The following is an 18,039-nucleotide window of genomic DNA, read 5'->3' on the forward strand; positions in this document are numbered from 1 at the left end:
GGAACTGTTGTTCCGTATTCTTCCAAAAACTACAAACATATGTTTAGAAGTACTTCAGTACATCTTAAAAATGAACTTGCAAGATGTTTTCCTAAACATAAAAATTGCGTTGATAATATTTTTGTGCATGCCAGTGTCTGCACTTTCAGCAGGACATAGCTCTTCCAAGTTAAAAATCATTAAAAACTGCCACAGATCTTTGATGCGTGGCTAAGCAGTCTTGCCATAAGAGCAGTGGAAAGACAGGTTGCATGTTCGCTCTACATGGAGAAACTGGTGAAGCTCTTTACCACTCAAAAAGCAAGAAAAGTGAAGATTTAGTGTTACTAATTTTTAAAATAATGTTTTTACAATTTAGAACATGTTTCCCCATTTTATTTATAATTAGACAGACTCTATTAAATTATATGTCTAATGGGTATGTAAAAGTTGCTATTACCAAGTCAGCCGGACTTCATTCACAACTATTGTGAACTATTACTAAGATGTGATCATCAGTGATAAAGGATCACAAAAACAACATTTAAGAATGCATATAAATGCAATTTATTTCTATGACAGCTCTTACCGACTGCTTATCTCGAATGTAAAAACAGGTCAGTGTATCATGCTACCTGGAAATGCAGCACTGAACCAGCTGCTATTGCTTCTTAACAACCAAAAATTACAATGAAACACTTAGTCATTACATATCTGTACTGATCTATGATTCCCCTAGTTTATACGAAATACTGCAAGGAAGTTTTTTTAGTACATTTCACAATTGCCATATACTTGCTAACTGTTAAATTTGAGAGTTAAAGAAAAACATTATACCAGGCATTATATTCTGGATATACTTTTAGAGGATTATTTTGCTAGTAATACTGCAAAAATTAAGTTCTACTTCATATGATAATGTGATGCAGGGGGGATTTTTCCAAATGTGAAAAGTGTTTTGACAGATGTAAGGGTGGTCTTTCTGAAAGATTTGGAAAAAAAATATTTAGTAATTTACTATAACAGACACAACTAAAATCAGTTCCGAATTTGTTCAGTATTACTGTAATGTCAGAAATTCATAATAAATTTTTACATTCCTGTTTTTCCAGTTCTATTTGGTATTGGTTTTAGATGCAGGTCCATTTATTTGAAGTGCATATTAGTACATTTTTGATGCAAATTTTCCTAGTTTCAGTGTATATTTTGGGTATCTTTGTGTATATTTTAATGCACAAGTGCTTACATTTAACATGGCAAAGCCAACTGGCGATGTAGCTTGGGGCAGCAGCACTGTCTGCTTACATTTTAAAAAAGGCAAATGGAGGTATTGTGAAATCTACACCATCCAGTATCCCTGCAACTTAAGGTTAACAAGTTACACTCTGTTGTGGATTGGCCAGAGCGCCAACCCACAATAGAGGAAGCCGAAAGGCACGCGTTTAAGCTCACGCAGGATGGTGTGAGGTCTGGAACAGGACAAGTAATGAAGACTAGCAAATAAAGTACGTAGCTTCTGGAATACTTAACTTTAATCCATAATTAGTGAACATCGGTCTGATGGTACATGCATCACAAGATAAATAGCAAATGATAATGGCGCCTTGCTAGGTCGTAGCAATTGACGTAGCTAAAGGCTATGCTAACTATCGTAATTTGTCAGTGAACCATCGCTAGCAAAGTCGGCTGTACAACTGGGGCGAGTGCTAGTAAGTCTCTCTAGACCTGCCATGTGGCGGCGCTCAGTCTGCAATCACTGATAGTGGCGACACGCGGGTCCGACGTATACTAGCGGACCGCGGCCGATTTAAAGGCTACCACCTAGCAAGTGTGGTGTCTGGCGGTGACACCACACACTCCATATAAAAAAAATAATTGAATGCGTTTCTACTAGCTTACCCGTGATTTAGTATGCACTTACTGTGTGAAGCCATGAGAAGTCAGTACTTAATAAACTCCTGTACAGCTTGTATACATATCATGAAAACCATACAAATTGTACACAAAATTACATTCAAGAAAAAGAGTAGGGGTCCCAAACTTAGACTTTGATGGTGCCCCCATAATTCCTTAAACAGGCCTGAGCAAGAGAGATTTTAATGAGACTCCTATGTAGGCTGTTTTAAAGTTAGCCTAGCAGCAGGAATCATTCCTAATGCTTGGAGAACAGTGAAGGTTGTTTCCATTCTAAAAGCAGGAAGAACTGATTATACCAAGATTAAGGATATGATGCAGATCAGTCTGTCCTCCTTTGATTTGAAATGAAATAAATTATATTTGATCCTGTAGGATTACATGGTCTTCCGTGAATGTACATGTAACATATGTCATGTCAAAAATAGAAAACATTCATTATCACATACTACCTAACTATTTTTCTTACATTCTGACATTGTTGATTATAAGTAACAATATATACAAATTTGAATCAAACAATGGAAACTCCGTGTAGGAATATCAACACTGTAGGGAAAGATAAATTGCTACTTACTGTAAAGAAGACACATCAGGTTGCAGACAGACATGATTAAAAGACACTCACAAATAGCTTTCAGCCACAGCCTTCGTCAGTAAAGAGGGAGTCGCACACACAACAATCACAACACACACAAGCAAGCACACCTCACCGCCAACTCCAGCATCTTGGACTGTGAATGTTGTGTGTATCTCTCTCTTAACTGATGAAGGCTGTGTCCAAAAGCTCTTGTCAGTGTCTTTTAATCGTGCCTGTCTGCAACTTGATGTGTCTTCTGTATAGTAAGCAGCAATCTGTTTTTTGCTATATACAAATTTAATGCGATAAGTACTCTTCAACACTGTAAAATTCCTTTGCGACAAGATAGTCTTTGAAAACTTAGTGTCACTTACACTGTCATGCAGTTGGTGGGGTACACAAACATTTGTAGTCCACTCTCCACTATCTTTTGAGACATATATCGTAGTTTTATATATGTACAAGGATCTAAAAGTTAAGATGCTGGTTCTTTTGAAGCAGTTCCTGCATGATTCAGAAGTCTTTCTTCTTAATACGATCCTGATCGTTTTTTCTTATATTGTAAACACCCTTTTTATGTTTTGAATGTTCAATTTCTCCACACTACACTGCAGGTATGGTTTGAAGAGTCCATAGCATACTGTGCACAATAACACTCCATACTGCACATGTGGTTTGAAGAGTTCATAGTATACTGTGCACAGAAGCTGTTTGTCTGGAATGCTGGAAGTGTTACTTCAGTCTCAAATAAATCCAGATGTAATATGTATTACCGAACACTGGCTGTCTAAAGAAGAAATTCAGTCAACCTCTATTCCAAGGTACTCATTAACAAGCTTTTATTGTAGGAATTTCTCCACACATGGCGGTACTGCTGTATTTGTAAAGGACCAGATAAAATTCAGTGAGGTAGGCCTAAATGAACAGATTGCATTATCTGAAGATAAGGAATTTGAACTTTCTATGGTTAAGCTGCCTGAACTAAACTATATAATTATAAATGTATACAGAGCACCAAGTACTAATATTCCAAATTTTATGACCAAATTAGAAGTTCTGCTGAATAGTGTCAGCTCATTAAATATGAGAATAATACTTTGTGGTGATTTTAATATTGATTTATCAAAAAACAGTAATGTTAAACTTGATTTGTTAAACATGACCAAATCCTTTAATATGATCCCCACAATACACTCTCCAACAAGATCAACAGAGCATACTGATTCAATAATTGATCAAATCTTCATAACTGATACTGGTTACAAATTCACTGGCGAAGTACTGAGCATGGGATACAGTGACCATGATGCTCAGCTACTGAGCGTTGACATGGAAAATAGTAAAATCAGCCCCAAAAAAGTATTTCAAAGAAGAAACTTTTCAGATGGCAATATTAGGATTTTTAACTTCCTATTAGCTAAGGAAAATTGGGACAGTGTTTACATGCAAACAACTGTTGATAATATGTTCTTAAGCTTCCATAACACCTTCCTTTATTACTTTAATACAGCATTTCCTTTTGAAACAAAAACTTCAAGCAATCAAAATAGAAAGTCGTGAGTAACAAAAGGAATCAAAATTTCTAGTGAGAGAAACAGATTTCTCCAATATTGCTCCAAAAAATACATGGTCACTGAAGAATTTTATGACTATTGTTAAGCCTACAAAAAAACTTATCTTAGAGTGATTAGACAGGCAAAACTTTTATGGAATGACAATTTCATAAGAAACTCTTCAAACAAAATGAAAGCTATGTGGAAAGTTATTAAAAAAGAAACTTGTAGTTCAACACCTAAAAAGGAAAACATTTCTCTAACACTTAATGACTCTAAGGTCACAGATCCATACACAGTTGTAAACAAGTTCAATGAATATTTCACCTCACAGCAGAGGATCTCATTCAGGCAAACTGCAAGGTATCGTTCTTCAATTCCACCAATACGTCAAACAGCACTAATGCTACAATGTTTGTTTATGAAACAAACCATGATGAAATTAGGAACATATTAAAATTGTTACCCAATAAAATCTCTAGTGGCTATGATGAAGTACCTGACCTCATATTAAAGGTGTGTGCTCCCCATATAGTAAAGCCATTATCAACCATCTACAACCAATCATTGAAAACTGGCATTTTTCCAGATGCTCTCAAAATAGCTAAAGTCTCACCATTACTAAAGAAAGGTTCCCCTGATTTAGTATCCAATTATAGACCATTATCCATATTAAGCATCTTTTCAAAAATCCTGGAAAAACTTTTTTATGACAGGCTAATAAATTTCATAAAAAACCACGCACCAATCAGCATTCAACAACATGGTTTTAGTAAATCTTTGTCCACCCAGACAGCAATTTTTGAACTGTTGGGCCACATACTGAAATCAGTTGACCAACATAATATAGCTGCAGGTATCTTCTTAGATCTCTCTAAAGCCTTTGACGTACTAGATCATAAAATACTGCTTGATAAATTGGAAAGAAGAGGAATAAGAGGTGTGGCTCAAACTGGCTATGCTCTTACCTACAAAACCGCAGACAGAAGGTATCACTTCAATACAATATTAATGTACAGAATAAAATAAATAACACAGTTTTCCTCTCGGAGGAAAGAACAATAAGATATGGTGTTCCCCAGGGTTCTGTTCTAGGGCCATTACTTTTCCTCATTTACATAGATGATCTTGTTGAACGTATGAGCCCACAAAAAACTATTCTGTTTGCTGGTGATACAAGCATAGTGTTGACTGGATCTAGTCCTGAATCCCTTCAGACAATATCTGATAACTCTATGAAAAACTTTGAGTGGTTTAACAAAAATGGCTTAATTGTTAATAGTGGGAAAACTGTATGTATCAACTTCCATCTAATTCCCACATCCAATCAAAAAACTATCCAAGTAAAGTTAAACAATGATAAAATTGAAAATGTAAATGCAACAAAATTTTTTGGGTCTATGGGTCCAACAAAATTTAAAATGGGACACACATATAAACAACTTATCAAAGAAACTCTCATCATTGTGCTATGGACTAAGAATACTAAAATCTACTACAAGTAAATCCACACTAATGCAAGCATACCATGCGCAGTTCGACTCATTGCTCCGCTATGGAATCATCTTTTGGGGAAATTCAACTCACAGCACAAATATATTTAAACTACAAAAAAGAGCACTGAGGATAATCTGTGGCCTCAAAAAGCTGGAATCCTGTAAATGTCAATTAATAAAACTTAATGTTCTAAGCATCCCATCCCTATTCATTCAAGAAACAATCCTATTCACCAGGGAATACCTCTCAAGAACAGGCAAATTAATCCAAAACAATGATATACACGCTCATTATACCAGAGGGCAATCTAATATCCATCAAATTTTTTCAAGGACATCATCATACCAAAAATATATAACTCATCTGGGTGTCGTATTACACAATAAAATTCCAGAACAAATAAAAACTGCTCCAGATCCAATATTTAAAAATAAACTAAAGGCATTTCTGACAAAGCACTGTTTCTATTCAGTACAAGAATTCCTGGAAATGAAAAATTATAAAGTTCCTTTGTAAAATACTGTGATTAGAGTAAAACATTCTGTAGGCAAAATAACAACCTAATTTTTACTATACACAACTATGTTTCAGTTTCACTTCCCAAAATTTTTTAACTCACTTTTTGAATGTACAAGTACACATTCTATTAGTATTAAAATTTAATTGTCTGTGAAATCTCAATGTTAATTTCACGTTTAATGTAGTTTTTAAATGACATTGTCCTTCTGTTGTGTTTCCAGTTGACATTTTCACTATTCTGTAATCTCAGTGATTATTTGTGTAAATTTAAAGTAGCGCCACATTGCCTACATGTTTCTTAGTTCCCCATGTAAATTGTTTGTATTCTCTGTATGTGAAGTTACTATATTCATCAATGAACAATTTTGTGTACATTTTTTTTAAATGGCAGTCCATTGCCTATTTTTTTCTCCAAACTACATATTGTTAAGAAAAATGACTTGTCCTATATCATGTGTACTTTGTACAATATGTGATCCACAGGATAAATAAATAAATACAAATACTATGAAAACTCCCTCATTATGAATGTGATGGAGCTGTGTTTCTTACAGACAGAATCAATATATTGTTTCCATTTCAGCTTGTTATAAACAGTAATACCTAAGAATCTAGTGGATTCTAATTCTTCCAGTCTTGTTTCACCCCCACTCTAAACCCAAGTGCACAGCCTTCTCTTTATTTCTGAACACTGCATACATAGCCCTTTTTTAAGTTATAACAAGTCCATTTTCCACAAGCCACTGAGCTGTGGTGTTTGCAGATAAGTATGTGCTTCTCTCAAGCTGTACCACAGTTTGGTCAATATTCAGTATTGTCATGTCATCTGCATACAATATTTTCTTCTCGTTCTCTTCAACACCTAAGCCATTAACAAACAGACTAAACAGCAATGGTACTATTATGGATCCCTGCAGTACTCCATATTTGATGGCTTTGGTTTATGACCAGTATGCATTCCCTCCTGATACATTTTGTTTCCTGTTGCGTAACTATGATTTTGCATACTCACCTGCCTTGCCCTCGAATATCATAGTCTTCTAACTCTCTTAGCAGTATTTCATGGTCAGTAGTGATGAATGCTTTGGAGAGATCCAGAAATATTGCAGATACAACTTGTTTTTCATCTAAGGACTTTGTAATATACTCTGTCAAACTGGCAACAGCTGATTCTGTAGCTTTACTCTTTCTGAAACCTTGCTGTGACGGTATAAGAATGTTGTATTTGTCCAGATAATCAACTAATCTATTATGCATAAGCATTTCCAGGTTTTTTAAGAAACCTGATATTAGTGAAACTGGCCTGTAGTTGTTGGGGACATCCTTATCCCCTTTCTTGTACACTGGTACCACCCTGCTTATTTTCAGTTTTTCCAGAAAAATTCCATCTCTAAAAGAGCTATTTGCTATGTCCAGCAAAGGTGAGATTATTATCTCACTTACTTGCTTTATTATATGATTCAGTATTTTTTTGTGACCAGCTGATTTCTTGGACTTCAGTTTCTGTATAGTTTTCCCGAGTTTGTCCTCTGTGACTGGTTTCGAGAACATGATTCTGCTCGATTTTTTTTGATAACTCAGTAACCTTCTTTTGTAGAGTATTTCTTTCCAATTTTAAGTTCTCTACCACATTTATATAGTTTTAGCTATTTCTCTACCATCTGTAACCACTGTGCTGTCTATTTTCATTCCCTTGACATCTGTTTCTTTGTTTGATCCAGTTTTTTCCTTGTGCCAAGTTCCCTTTACCTTGTTTTTTTGAGTTCATCATGGTGGCATTAATTGCTCTTGCTTTTGCCTCTCTTATTATTTTTCTATACTTCTTTCATAGCATTTTATAATTTTCAGCTTCACCCCCCCCCCCCCCCCCCCCATCTCAGATCATGCAGCTTCCTTCGCAGTTCTGTTATTTCACTGGTAACCACCTTGTCTGACCCTTTTCTTGTCTCTTTACTTTGGGGAATGCTGCGTTAAGATGGTGTTTAATTGTTGTATTAAATGAATTATACTTTTCACTCACATTTTGCATCTGTGCAATTTTGTTCCAGTTGTTCTAAAGATGTTAATATTTTGTTCACTGATATTCTTGATTTCTTAGGTTGTTTGGCTTGGTTCCGATATTATGTCCTTACTTCTGTGGAAGCAGATCAGCTGTCCATGACAATCCAATATTTCTGTTTGGACTACATGTGACTCATAGTTATACAGTACCTACTAATATTAGTAATGATATTATCAATAACTGTCTGACTTTCAGAAATAACTCTTGTTGGGGCAGATATTGTTGCCTCCATATTGTATTATATTAACAATTCTCCAAAATCTTGGCTCGGTTTTGACTCGGCCGGCCGGTGTGGCCGAGTGGTTCTAGGTGCTTCAGTCTGAAACCGCGCGACCGCTACGGTCGCAGGTTCAAGTCCTACCTCAGGCATGAATGTGTGTGATGTCCTTAGGTTAGTTAGGTTTAAGTAGTTCTAAGTACTGGGGATTGATGACCTCAGATGTTAAGTCCCATAGTGCTCAGAGCCATTTGAACCATTTGGTTTTGACTCTTCTTCCCACGTCAGTATTGAAGTCTCCACATATATCGATGTTTTTCTTCACATTAATTCTTAGTAAGTTGGCAATTTTTTTTCAGAAAGGTGCTAATCTTGTCACTTGGCGATCTGCACACACAAAACTGTCCAACGTCATCAGTCACTACACCAGTAATTTCAAAATCTTTTTCTCTAGCTACAGATAACCTCACAGCTTTACTGTTTTCAGTCTTTACCGGCTTTCTGTTTTTTAAAATATATAGAAACTCCACCACTTTCACGTTTACATCTACAGAAGTATATGGATAAGATATAGTCCTTTATTGTCAAGTTAGCTATCTGACTTTCAACTAGATCATGATCACTGTTACATAGTATGTCTGGTTGTATTTCACTTAGGACTACTACTGCTTCTAGTTTCTTGGCCTCCGTTACTAAATCCAGTGCAGAGCTCATAGCACTAAGTGTGTGAATCGCAAGGGAACACCTGAAATACAAATTTGGATTAATGATTACAGGTTTTGTTGAGTGAACTGCAAAATCTGTCTGTGCCTGGTGATCATAACAGAAATGTGTGGAGGTGGCCAGTTACGAAGCAAGACCAAGGTTTGCAGGCCCACAGGGAGGTGGGACAATCACGGTTTGAGCCTGTATGTTGTGTATGGCCGTTTGGTCTTTTATTTGAGGGAAGAGCAGTACTAGAACAGGAACTAGCAGCTTATTGTTAACTGTACAGGTAACATTTCAGTGATGAGGTCACCTTTCAAGATGTCAATCTCCCCGAGTAAACTGTCTCTACATCGTGAATACTTTCCTTCCAGAGACAGCAATTGATCAAATCGAATGCCTCCAATATCTGCTGGTACGAACCCTCCTGAGCACACTTAGGACCAGTTAAAGACTTGCAGCACTTCACCACAGGGACCCTCCTGACTTGTCTGGCATCCTCAGGAGGGCCGTCGTCATAATGTGGTACACGCTCAAGCAGCAATGTCATGAGCACATTTTGCGCAGTATGCCAAGAATCCAAGCACATTGCAAGGCGTTAGGTGGAGCAGCATGGTAACCTGACAGACTGTTTTCATTTAATGCATGTGGGTTTTTGAACTCACTGCTTTTATTTTTGTTGTTTCGTCTTTAACTCACGTTATTTTTTATTTATTTCTTCAGGCTTATTCTTTGAATCCCAGTTCCCCTCCAATAAAGACCTACACATTTTTGTTGATAGGCAGGTGATGAAAACCTTTGAGCCATTTTTGCTATGCGTGTCTAGCTCTTATTGGGGGGGGGGGGGGGGGGGGGAGTTATGATTCTAAAATGTTTATCACTTCTCTCATATCTCAAAGTAGCTTGGTATTATGACACACAAATGTAGCAGATTGAATAACGAGTTTGAAAGGGAGTAGCTCAACAGTAACACTGGCTTCTGTTTATTAAATTCATTTATCAATACAGCTGTGTTTGATCAAAATTTATTAACTCTTGCATAATCAATTTTCGGATACAAAAATCCCGCCACTGGGCACGTTTTACCTCACTTGATGGTCATTCAGTTGGTTGGAGATTGTTGTGCTCTTGGGACACGTGCAGACTTTGGGGTTGGTTAGCACTGTGCTCTCTAAAAGTGCTCCAGAGTGAGATTTACAAATCCTGAAACTGATTGCATGTGAGTTAATATATTTTCAAAGTACACAACTGTGTTGTCAAATGAGTTTAACAAACATAAAACTGCAGAAATATTCTCTGCAAAACAGATGATATGTAAATCCGTTGTTACAAAAGTGTATTTAGTTTCAAATAAGCAAAGTACGCCCTGTGAAACTAACAGGATGTACATGGTATCACTTGCTGGTAGTAGGATTAGCAATTACACAATTGAAATATAAGTATTTAAGAACTCACATATTGCTTTCTTTATTCAACTATGTATGATACAAGGATTATAGCTATACACAGTAAATAACAACTGCAATAGTGATTATGTAAGAATGAAATCAACAAACAAATGTTTTAATAAAAATAACTTGCAGTAATAGTATTAAACAGGAGACTGATATAGGGTACTTCTCATGTACAAATACTTTTATTAATATTAATCATTAATTTTTTGTACAGGAATCTGATACGTTGTTTTATTGTATGATTTTAAAATTAAGAATTTTACATTGTGGATGATATATATTTATAATTGATTGATTCTGTTGATATGAATAACAATTAAATAAAAAACACTATTTAAACAAAATTAATATAATTTCATTAACCTGATATGTAACTTTATATTAATGCTGAATTTAAAATACATTATAAAGTAAATGTTACAAAATGTGAACATCATTTAATACAGACATAATCTCAATGTTATACAATAAAATCTGAGTTTCGCATCAGATAGGACAATGTAAATTTAATACTGATTACTGAGGAACAAAATTGTCCAATACCTCAAAATATTAAATTTACATGATTATATATATATATTATACTGGCTAGTAATGCAAGCATGATTAGTTATTAACCCACTACACTGGCAACTGCAAAATCAGACTTCTCATATGATACAACATTCGATATGACATGTTATATTTAAAATTATTATTTATTGTTATATTTGATTATAAAAATATCAGAAGCTTTTAAAATTATAAGTCACCACTAAATAGTGGTACTAAACAGAAGATATGTATTCTGATTATGCTTCAGAAATACTGAAACCAGTGCAGTTTAGATCATCCCTCATACAGTAGACCAGACTATATGCTAGAAACTGCATTTGACTGGCATCACTCATGAAGGTTCCTACTGTCTAGGTGTCACTATTGCATTGCTAGCCAGGTAAAACAGAGTGTGAAGGAAATAGTCATAAGCGCTTCCATTCTGATAAGCAAATATGAACCTTTAAATATGGGAATCACAGGAATCTAAAGCAACTGAAATGTTAATTTACAACCTCATATTAAACTATTTTGCTAAAAATATGTTTTCTACATCACACTGATGCATTTCACGGCAACAACCATATATACATTCATTTCAAGAACTATGAGCAAAATTTACGGCGATCTTCAGAAAGGAAAAATAAAACTGAATAGTGATAGGAGTAAGTACAGACATATTCAATTACATACAGCTTTCCCTAGCCCCTCACAAAATAGTGAATCACACCCCTTCCCCCCCGACCCTACACACACACACACACACACACACACACACACACACACACACACACAGTTCTTCTCTAGACAAATAAATGTTCTAAACATCAAACATTAATAATCAATCGTCAAAAAGTTATATACCTTTATATTCATTATATTTTTATGCATGGGTGGAACAAATATATTCTGTCAAATGCAATGAACAGTAAAACATGCTAAGAGTAACATTTAAATGTTTATAAACATACAGAATGAAATAAACATTTTATGAAAAGGCGAACACTTTGGTAGCACTTGCATTATTTGATGGAAAGACTTGCAATGCTTGGCCTTTTACATAGGTCTGTGTAACAGATCCATTTTTCTTTTCACACCAAAGCAATGATGACTTTCATTCATAATGCTTTGCTTATTAAATAAATTCATTTTACTTTATCTGGTGCACCTTTCAATTTATGCATGTCATGCGCTTATCTACACATTAGCAATGGAAGTCAGATGACAGACAACTATTCAAACACAGAACACACTCTTGTTACTTACAAAAATGATTAACATTAACTACAATGAGTCTATAAAATTTAATTTAACGGTACAAGCTAATAAGTGTTTTTCTCGGAAATATTTTAATGCATTTCAAAAAATATTGGGAGGATAAGTACATCATGAAGACCAAAAGGTTTGACAATATATTGCCTTTTTCTTGTCATTGATAAGGTTCTATATTCTCTTACATATAAAAAACCAGAAGAATGAACAGGAATCACTCTGATAAACTGGAAATAGCAATCCACAGAAAATCATGTGTGATCAGTATGCTTAGCCACAGTGAGCATATTACTTTCATTTGATAAATAATTTAAAACAAAATATTATTCATAAAAACATATATGATATGACTTCTGTTATTTAATCAACTAATGGGGGCTAATGTTTGTACATTTAAAAGATATGGTTCATTCTAAAATTGATATCAACTCCCCACTGATGAATCCCATTATATCTATGTATCAGGCCATATTCTGAAAATTTTGGTGACACACAAATTTACAAGTTGTGCACAACAGAGGTGTGCAATATTATCTCACCCCTTGTGTGAATAACAGAAACCTGAAATACACACTGAGGCAGAACAATAAATCAACAAATTGCATCACATTGTTCCAGAAAAAAAAAAAAAATTCTTGGACATAAAATTTGAACAAAGCAAACAAGGACAAAGCTAACAATATAATAAATATTCCAGAATGGCATGGGGCAAACACAATAATTACTATATGACAAAAAAATACTGAACTTTTGTAGCTACAATACTAATACCCGTCATCAAAATATTAACTCATACTAATGGAGTGTGCAGTTAACTACTTAGGATATTGTACACAAAAACCATGGTTAAGTAAAGTTTAGTAATATTAGGTGCGATGAACAAAAAACAAACTGATGCATTTTGTTAGTTTTGTTGTTCCAACTGATACAGTAGTTCACACCTTTGACAATGGTGATGAATCACAGTACACAATAAATATGCAATTATTATTTAAGCAAGGCTAATGAAGGAAGAAAAAGTTTCGATAACTAAGGTACAAATTAATGTCCAAATTCCAATTTCAAATAGTTACAGAAATATTAACCAATAAAAAGCAGCAAGCAATGAACACATTCGTAGAGAATATTCACAGACAAACAATTCTAAACTTAATTATATTTGTTTCAGAAAAAATGAAAAGTGAGTTTTAACTAAATGAAACCTAAAACACATTTCTACAACTGCAGGCAAACACTATAACCATAATGAATCCCAACACTGGCCACATACATTCTTTCTTGACAAAACTGATAAGAAAATGGGCAACCCATCCACGCACGACCACTGTCCCTTTTCCTTGCAAACACAAGTTGCACAGTGAAGGGGGAAAAAAAGACAACCTAACAGAAAGACAAAAGATAATAAAAAATTAAGGACTGTGGTCATACTGCATCAATAATTCATTATTTTTCAGTATATCTCTATATTCAACAATAACTGATATTTGTGACATAGCAGAAGTGGCTACATGTGAAAATAATATAACTTAAATACCTAAAGCTGTTGCTTTTGCTATTTGTAGTTCCAGATGTATAACTGATATCAAGCAAATATTTCACTATTATACCAAACGTTTTTGTAGAGTATACTAGTTTATCAATAAGCAATTAGAACACAAGTTATAATAACAAATTGAACACCATCACTGGTATAATGTAACATTGTGCATATGCAAACTATTTGTGTCAGTGCTACAGATTCTCACACTAAATCATTTGGAGCATCACTGCTACTGAAATGGAACAAGCATTGAATGCCAGCAAAATTCACATTAATTCTCAGCTTTTTTAGCACAATAATTTGCTCACACTAAGGATATTTTGTACCATCAATAAATGGCCTTACATTTCTCTTTGAAATATGCACACCTGCCAAAAGTATAACAACACTGAAGGAAAAGCTTGCAAAGAACCGATTACTGTACATTGCAATACAATGGGTTATCAAAAAAGATTAAACTTTTAATTATTGAGCTAGTTATGTCTGAAGAGTAACTGACTGCACCACACAATCTATTGTTTTGAAGTAGACAGCAATAAGTTTCAAAGTTAAAACTTATTTTGTTCACTGTATGGTAACTCTGATTCATGTGTATATTCCCACATACTTACATTAATTTGTGAGAACATAATTATGTCACAACAAAAAGACAGGAGAAAAATTAACATGTGCAGTTTTCTAGCAGCCAATATGATGGTAGACACTAATATGCTTAGGAAAGTAAGTAGTCATCTTACTACTGTATCCTTTGTCAACAGAGTGCAGTCACTTCTCATACATGCGTTTCAAACATTTCCTTAACGCTAGTTAATAGGTTTCAGGAGATCTGAAACAATGATTGCATCCAACTTATCATCACAGAGTATCATAACTATCTGCTACTTTTACAACAAATATTAAAAAAATCATCTATGGTTTGTGAGTCAACTTAAAATCATCACCACTTAGCAGGATGTGGCTAAACTTGTCTGAAACAAAGACTATAATATCTTCATTATTCACAATATCTCAGTTATCAGTATCATCCACTCTTATTGCAACTTCTGTACAAAACTTTTGATTAGATTCATCTGTCTACTACTCATTTCCTCTTAGCTTCTCTTACTTTTAAAAGACAATGGGACGCAACACTTTCATTCTCAAACAATATTGTGAAGACCACATTTCCTCATACTTCAAAATACCTGCAGAGGCTACTGTAATTAAATATACAATTTTGTGCAATTGACACTGAATTTAAAAGTACATCAGCTTCAGATCAACAATAAAAACACTACTTTGCCTTTTTCACTGATTGTAAACAATCTGTTTGGTTTATCATCCCCCTCCCCCCAATCTCCATAATACTGTTTTGTCTTTATGATACATAAGACAGTCATCCTCTGCATTCATCCATGTCAGAAATATTACATATACCTATTATTCAACTGTGCAAAGAAACTGCACCATAGCCTTCAATCTTTTAACATTAATTTTCCAGATTTCATATTTTGTCTTTCCTTACAATCTCTTACAACAGTAATACAATTCTCTACAATAGCAAGTCTTTGGTCAGAGACTGAACTGCTTATCTGAATCTTCTGCTTGTGTCCGGTGATAACACACTAAAGCAGTATCCAAAATAATGCTTGTTTGCTAGCCATAACAGTATAATCAAAGTTTTGCTGGGCTGACTGAGTAGAAATGATTGTCTAAAAAGGTTTTGAGGACGAGACAATGAAAAGGGTTGTTAAATTACACACTGCACAATATGAGCAATCAACACAACACTTGATGGGCCATAAAACAACACTATTTTTAAATTCAAAAGATGTTTGCTGAAGACATAAACTTTTATAACTTGCGCAAATTCATAAATACTCTGTCTTCTTCATAACACAACAGAGATCATTTCTTAATCTCAGCACTTTTGATGAATTACAGCACTGGCTATTAGGATTACAAATTAAGACTACAAATATTTCTTTTAGGTGTTCATAATTCATTGTAAAATTCCAAAAGATCTACAAGTGCTCAAATTGCAAGACTGACTCCCATACCATGGCCAGCAAGCAGGAGAGAAGGAAATTAATTAAAATGTCTTAATGGAAGCTTGCATGCAAAGATGTATGCCTGCATTCTATCCCAGAGGGAAAAATGATGCTTCATTATTAATAGAAGACTAAATGAACATAAAAAAATAGTTTCAATGAAAAGACAACAGACAAGATACAAGGTCACTGCAGGTAATCTAAAATAATGTTCAGAAACTTCACAAACAATCTGTGATAATATAACTGGTTTTATCTTACGAAGTATAAACATAACTACCACCTCTGAATTTTACTGCATGATTATGAAAGAGCAATTAATGCATTAAATTTTTTTCCAAAAGTCTATTGTCTAAACAAATCTTCACTTTCTTGCAATACCTCCAAAACTGAACTTGATAAAACTTTCAGTTCCTTAGCAGCTTGTTTTTACGTAAGAAGAAAAAGACTCCAGCACACTAGCACAATACAAAAAGGTAGTTAGCACTAAACTTCTAACTAACAAAAATTTTAATGGTTGCACAATACATGTCACTAACAAATATACTGTAAATGCAACTCTAAAAATGTTTCTAAAATAAAAATATACTTAACATTTAAAACAGTTCCATTAACTGAAACATGCACACACATTCGACATGACCACTGAGTTGTAACTGTGGCACAATACTGTAATTAATTATGGCACATTCAGATGTAAAGATAAAAGTACTTATTTTGAAGTACAATATGAACAAAATTCACATTGCTTTCAAGCAGCAAGGAAATCAGGCACATTACACGTAATATTGCCATTGGAAGGAATCCCCCAGATATGATGGCAGCATATATATGCCACTTAATATCAGAAACAATTCAAAACTAATAAAGTAAACTTTATTATAATTCATACCAATAAAACATGAACAAGTACTTAGTGGACCTTTGTTCATTCTTAAATGGAACAAAGAACCACTGCAACAGTAACAATTTATTTCCCCAAACACATCAACAGCAACATCTCTTATGGGCACACTATACAAACTATGATTCTTCGCAAAATTTCTGATGAAGAATGTCTTCTTTATGAGTTTAAATAAAATATGATTTTAACACCACTCCCATTCATGTTGAATGTCACTAAAAAAATCACCAGTCATCTCACAATGATTATGACTTTGCCAAATTTCCTTATTTCTTTTAGAACAAAGAATCTTGGAGAGGTTGGTATTTGGCCTGTTTATGAATGAAACACATTTAACTGGCAAGTATGGGCAATAAGTAAATTCTCACACCATAACAATACACTGAGCAAATATGGCCTCCATACGGCCATGTATAGAGAATCACTACGAATCGAGGTCCAAGTTAACGTGAACATCGGAAGAAGCCAGTTTTACCAAAGTCTTCTTGATACGAAGGGCAGAAAGTCGGACATTAGGGTTCTGGTGCCAACATTCCTTGATAAGTTTCCCCATTCCACTCAGTGTCTAAAAAGAAAGGAACACCTATGAGAACAATGCACTACAATTTCATCTCTCTCTCTCTCTCTCTCTCTCACTCTCTCTCTCTCTCGTGCACACATGTGCGCGCGCTCACACACACACACACACACACACACACACACACACACACACACACACACACACTCTGTAGAAGCAAAATAAAATTTAATTTATTTTCTGTTGACATACAATACCTTTTTTGTTATTTTGTATTGTCAGAATGCTCATTAGTGTCAAAATATGTTGGAGATTAAATGTGACCATATGCATTCACAAGGGGAAGAAAATGGGGGCATCACACAATATTCAAAGACAATGAATCACTGAGGTAAAAAAAAAATTTTGGAAGTTTTACAAATTGATCTTCCCGTGTTGCGACACTAAAATGATGTTAGAAATACCTAAGAATCAACTCTGTCCATTGTGGCACATTCAGAGTTGGAGCTGTAATGCATGTCTTCACTGTAAGAAACAGCGTAAAGAACTACTTTAAAACACTACAATGGCCCTCAACTAACAGAAAAGGTATCTACTCTCTTTTTTAGTCATCATTCTTCTGACTAGTTTGCTGTGACTAACCGCAATTTCCTCTCCTGTACCAAACCATCCATCTAAGAGTATCACTTACACCTTGTCCACAATAATTTATTGGATATATTATAATCTTTGTCTTCCAATTTTTGCCCTAAAGTATCTTGA

The 18,039-nt window shown here is 34.6% G+C and overlaps 1 protein-coding gene across 1 annotated transcript in view; it reads right to left on the minus strand.

Annotated features, from left to right (window-relative positions):
- Positions 1–10,468: 10,468 nt before the first annotated feature.
- The window catches only part of LOC124619329 (activin receptor type-1), an 89,877-nt gene continuing 82,306 nt past the window's right edge, over positions 10,469–18,039 (minus strand). Inside the window, exon 9 of the mRNA XM_047145638.1 lies at positions 10,469–17,325. Coding sequence (XP_047001594.1) covers positions 17,185–17,325 — 141 coding nt within the window. The 3' untranslated portion in view covers positions 10,469–17,184. The remainder of the gene's footprint in view (positions 17,326–18,039) is intronic.

This window comes from Schistocerca americana, chromosome 6 (assembly GCF_021461395.2).
Source record: "Schistocerca americana isolate TAMUIC-IGC-003095 chromosome 6, iqSchAmer2.1, whole genome shotgun sequence".
NCBI lineage: Eukaryota > Metazoa > Arthropoda > Insecta > Orthoptera > Acrididae > Schistocerca > Schistocerca americana.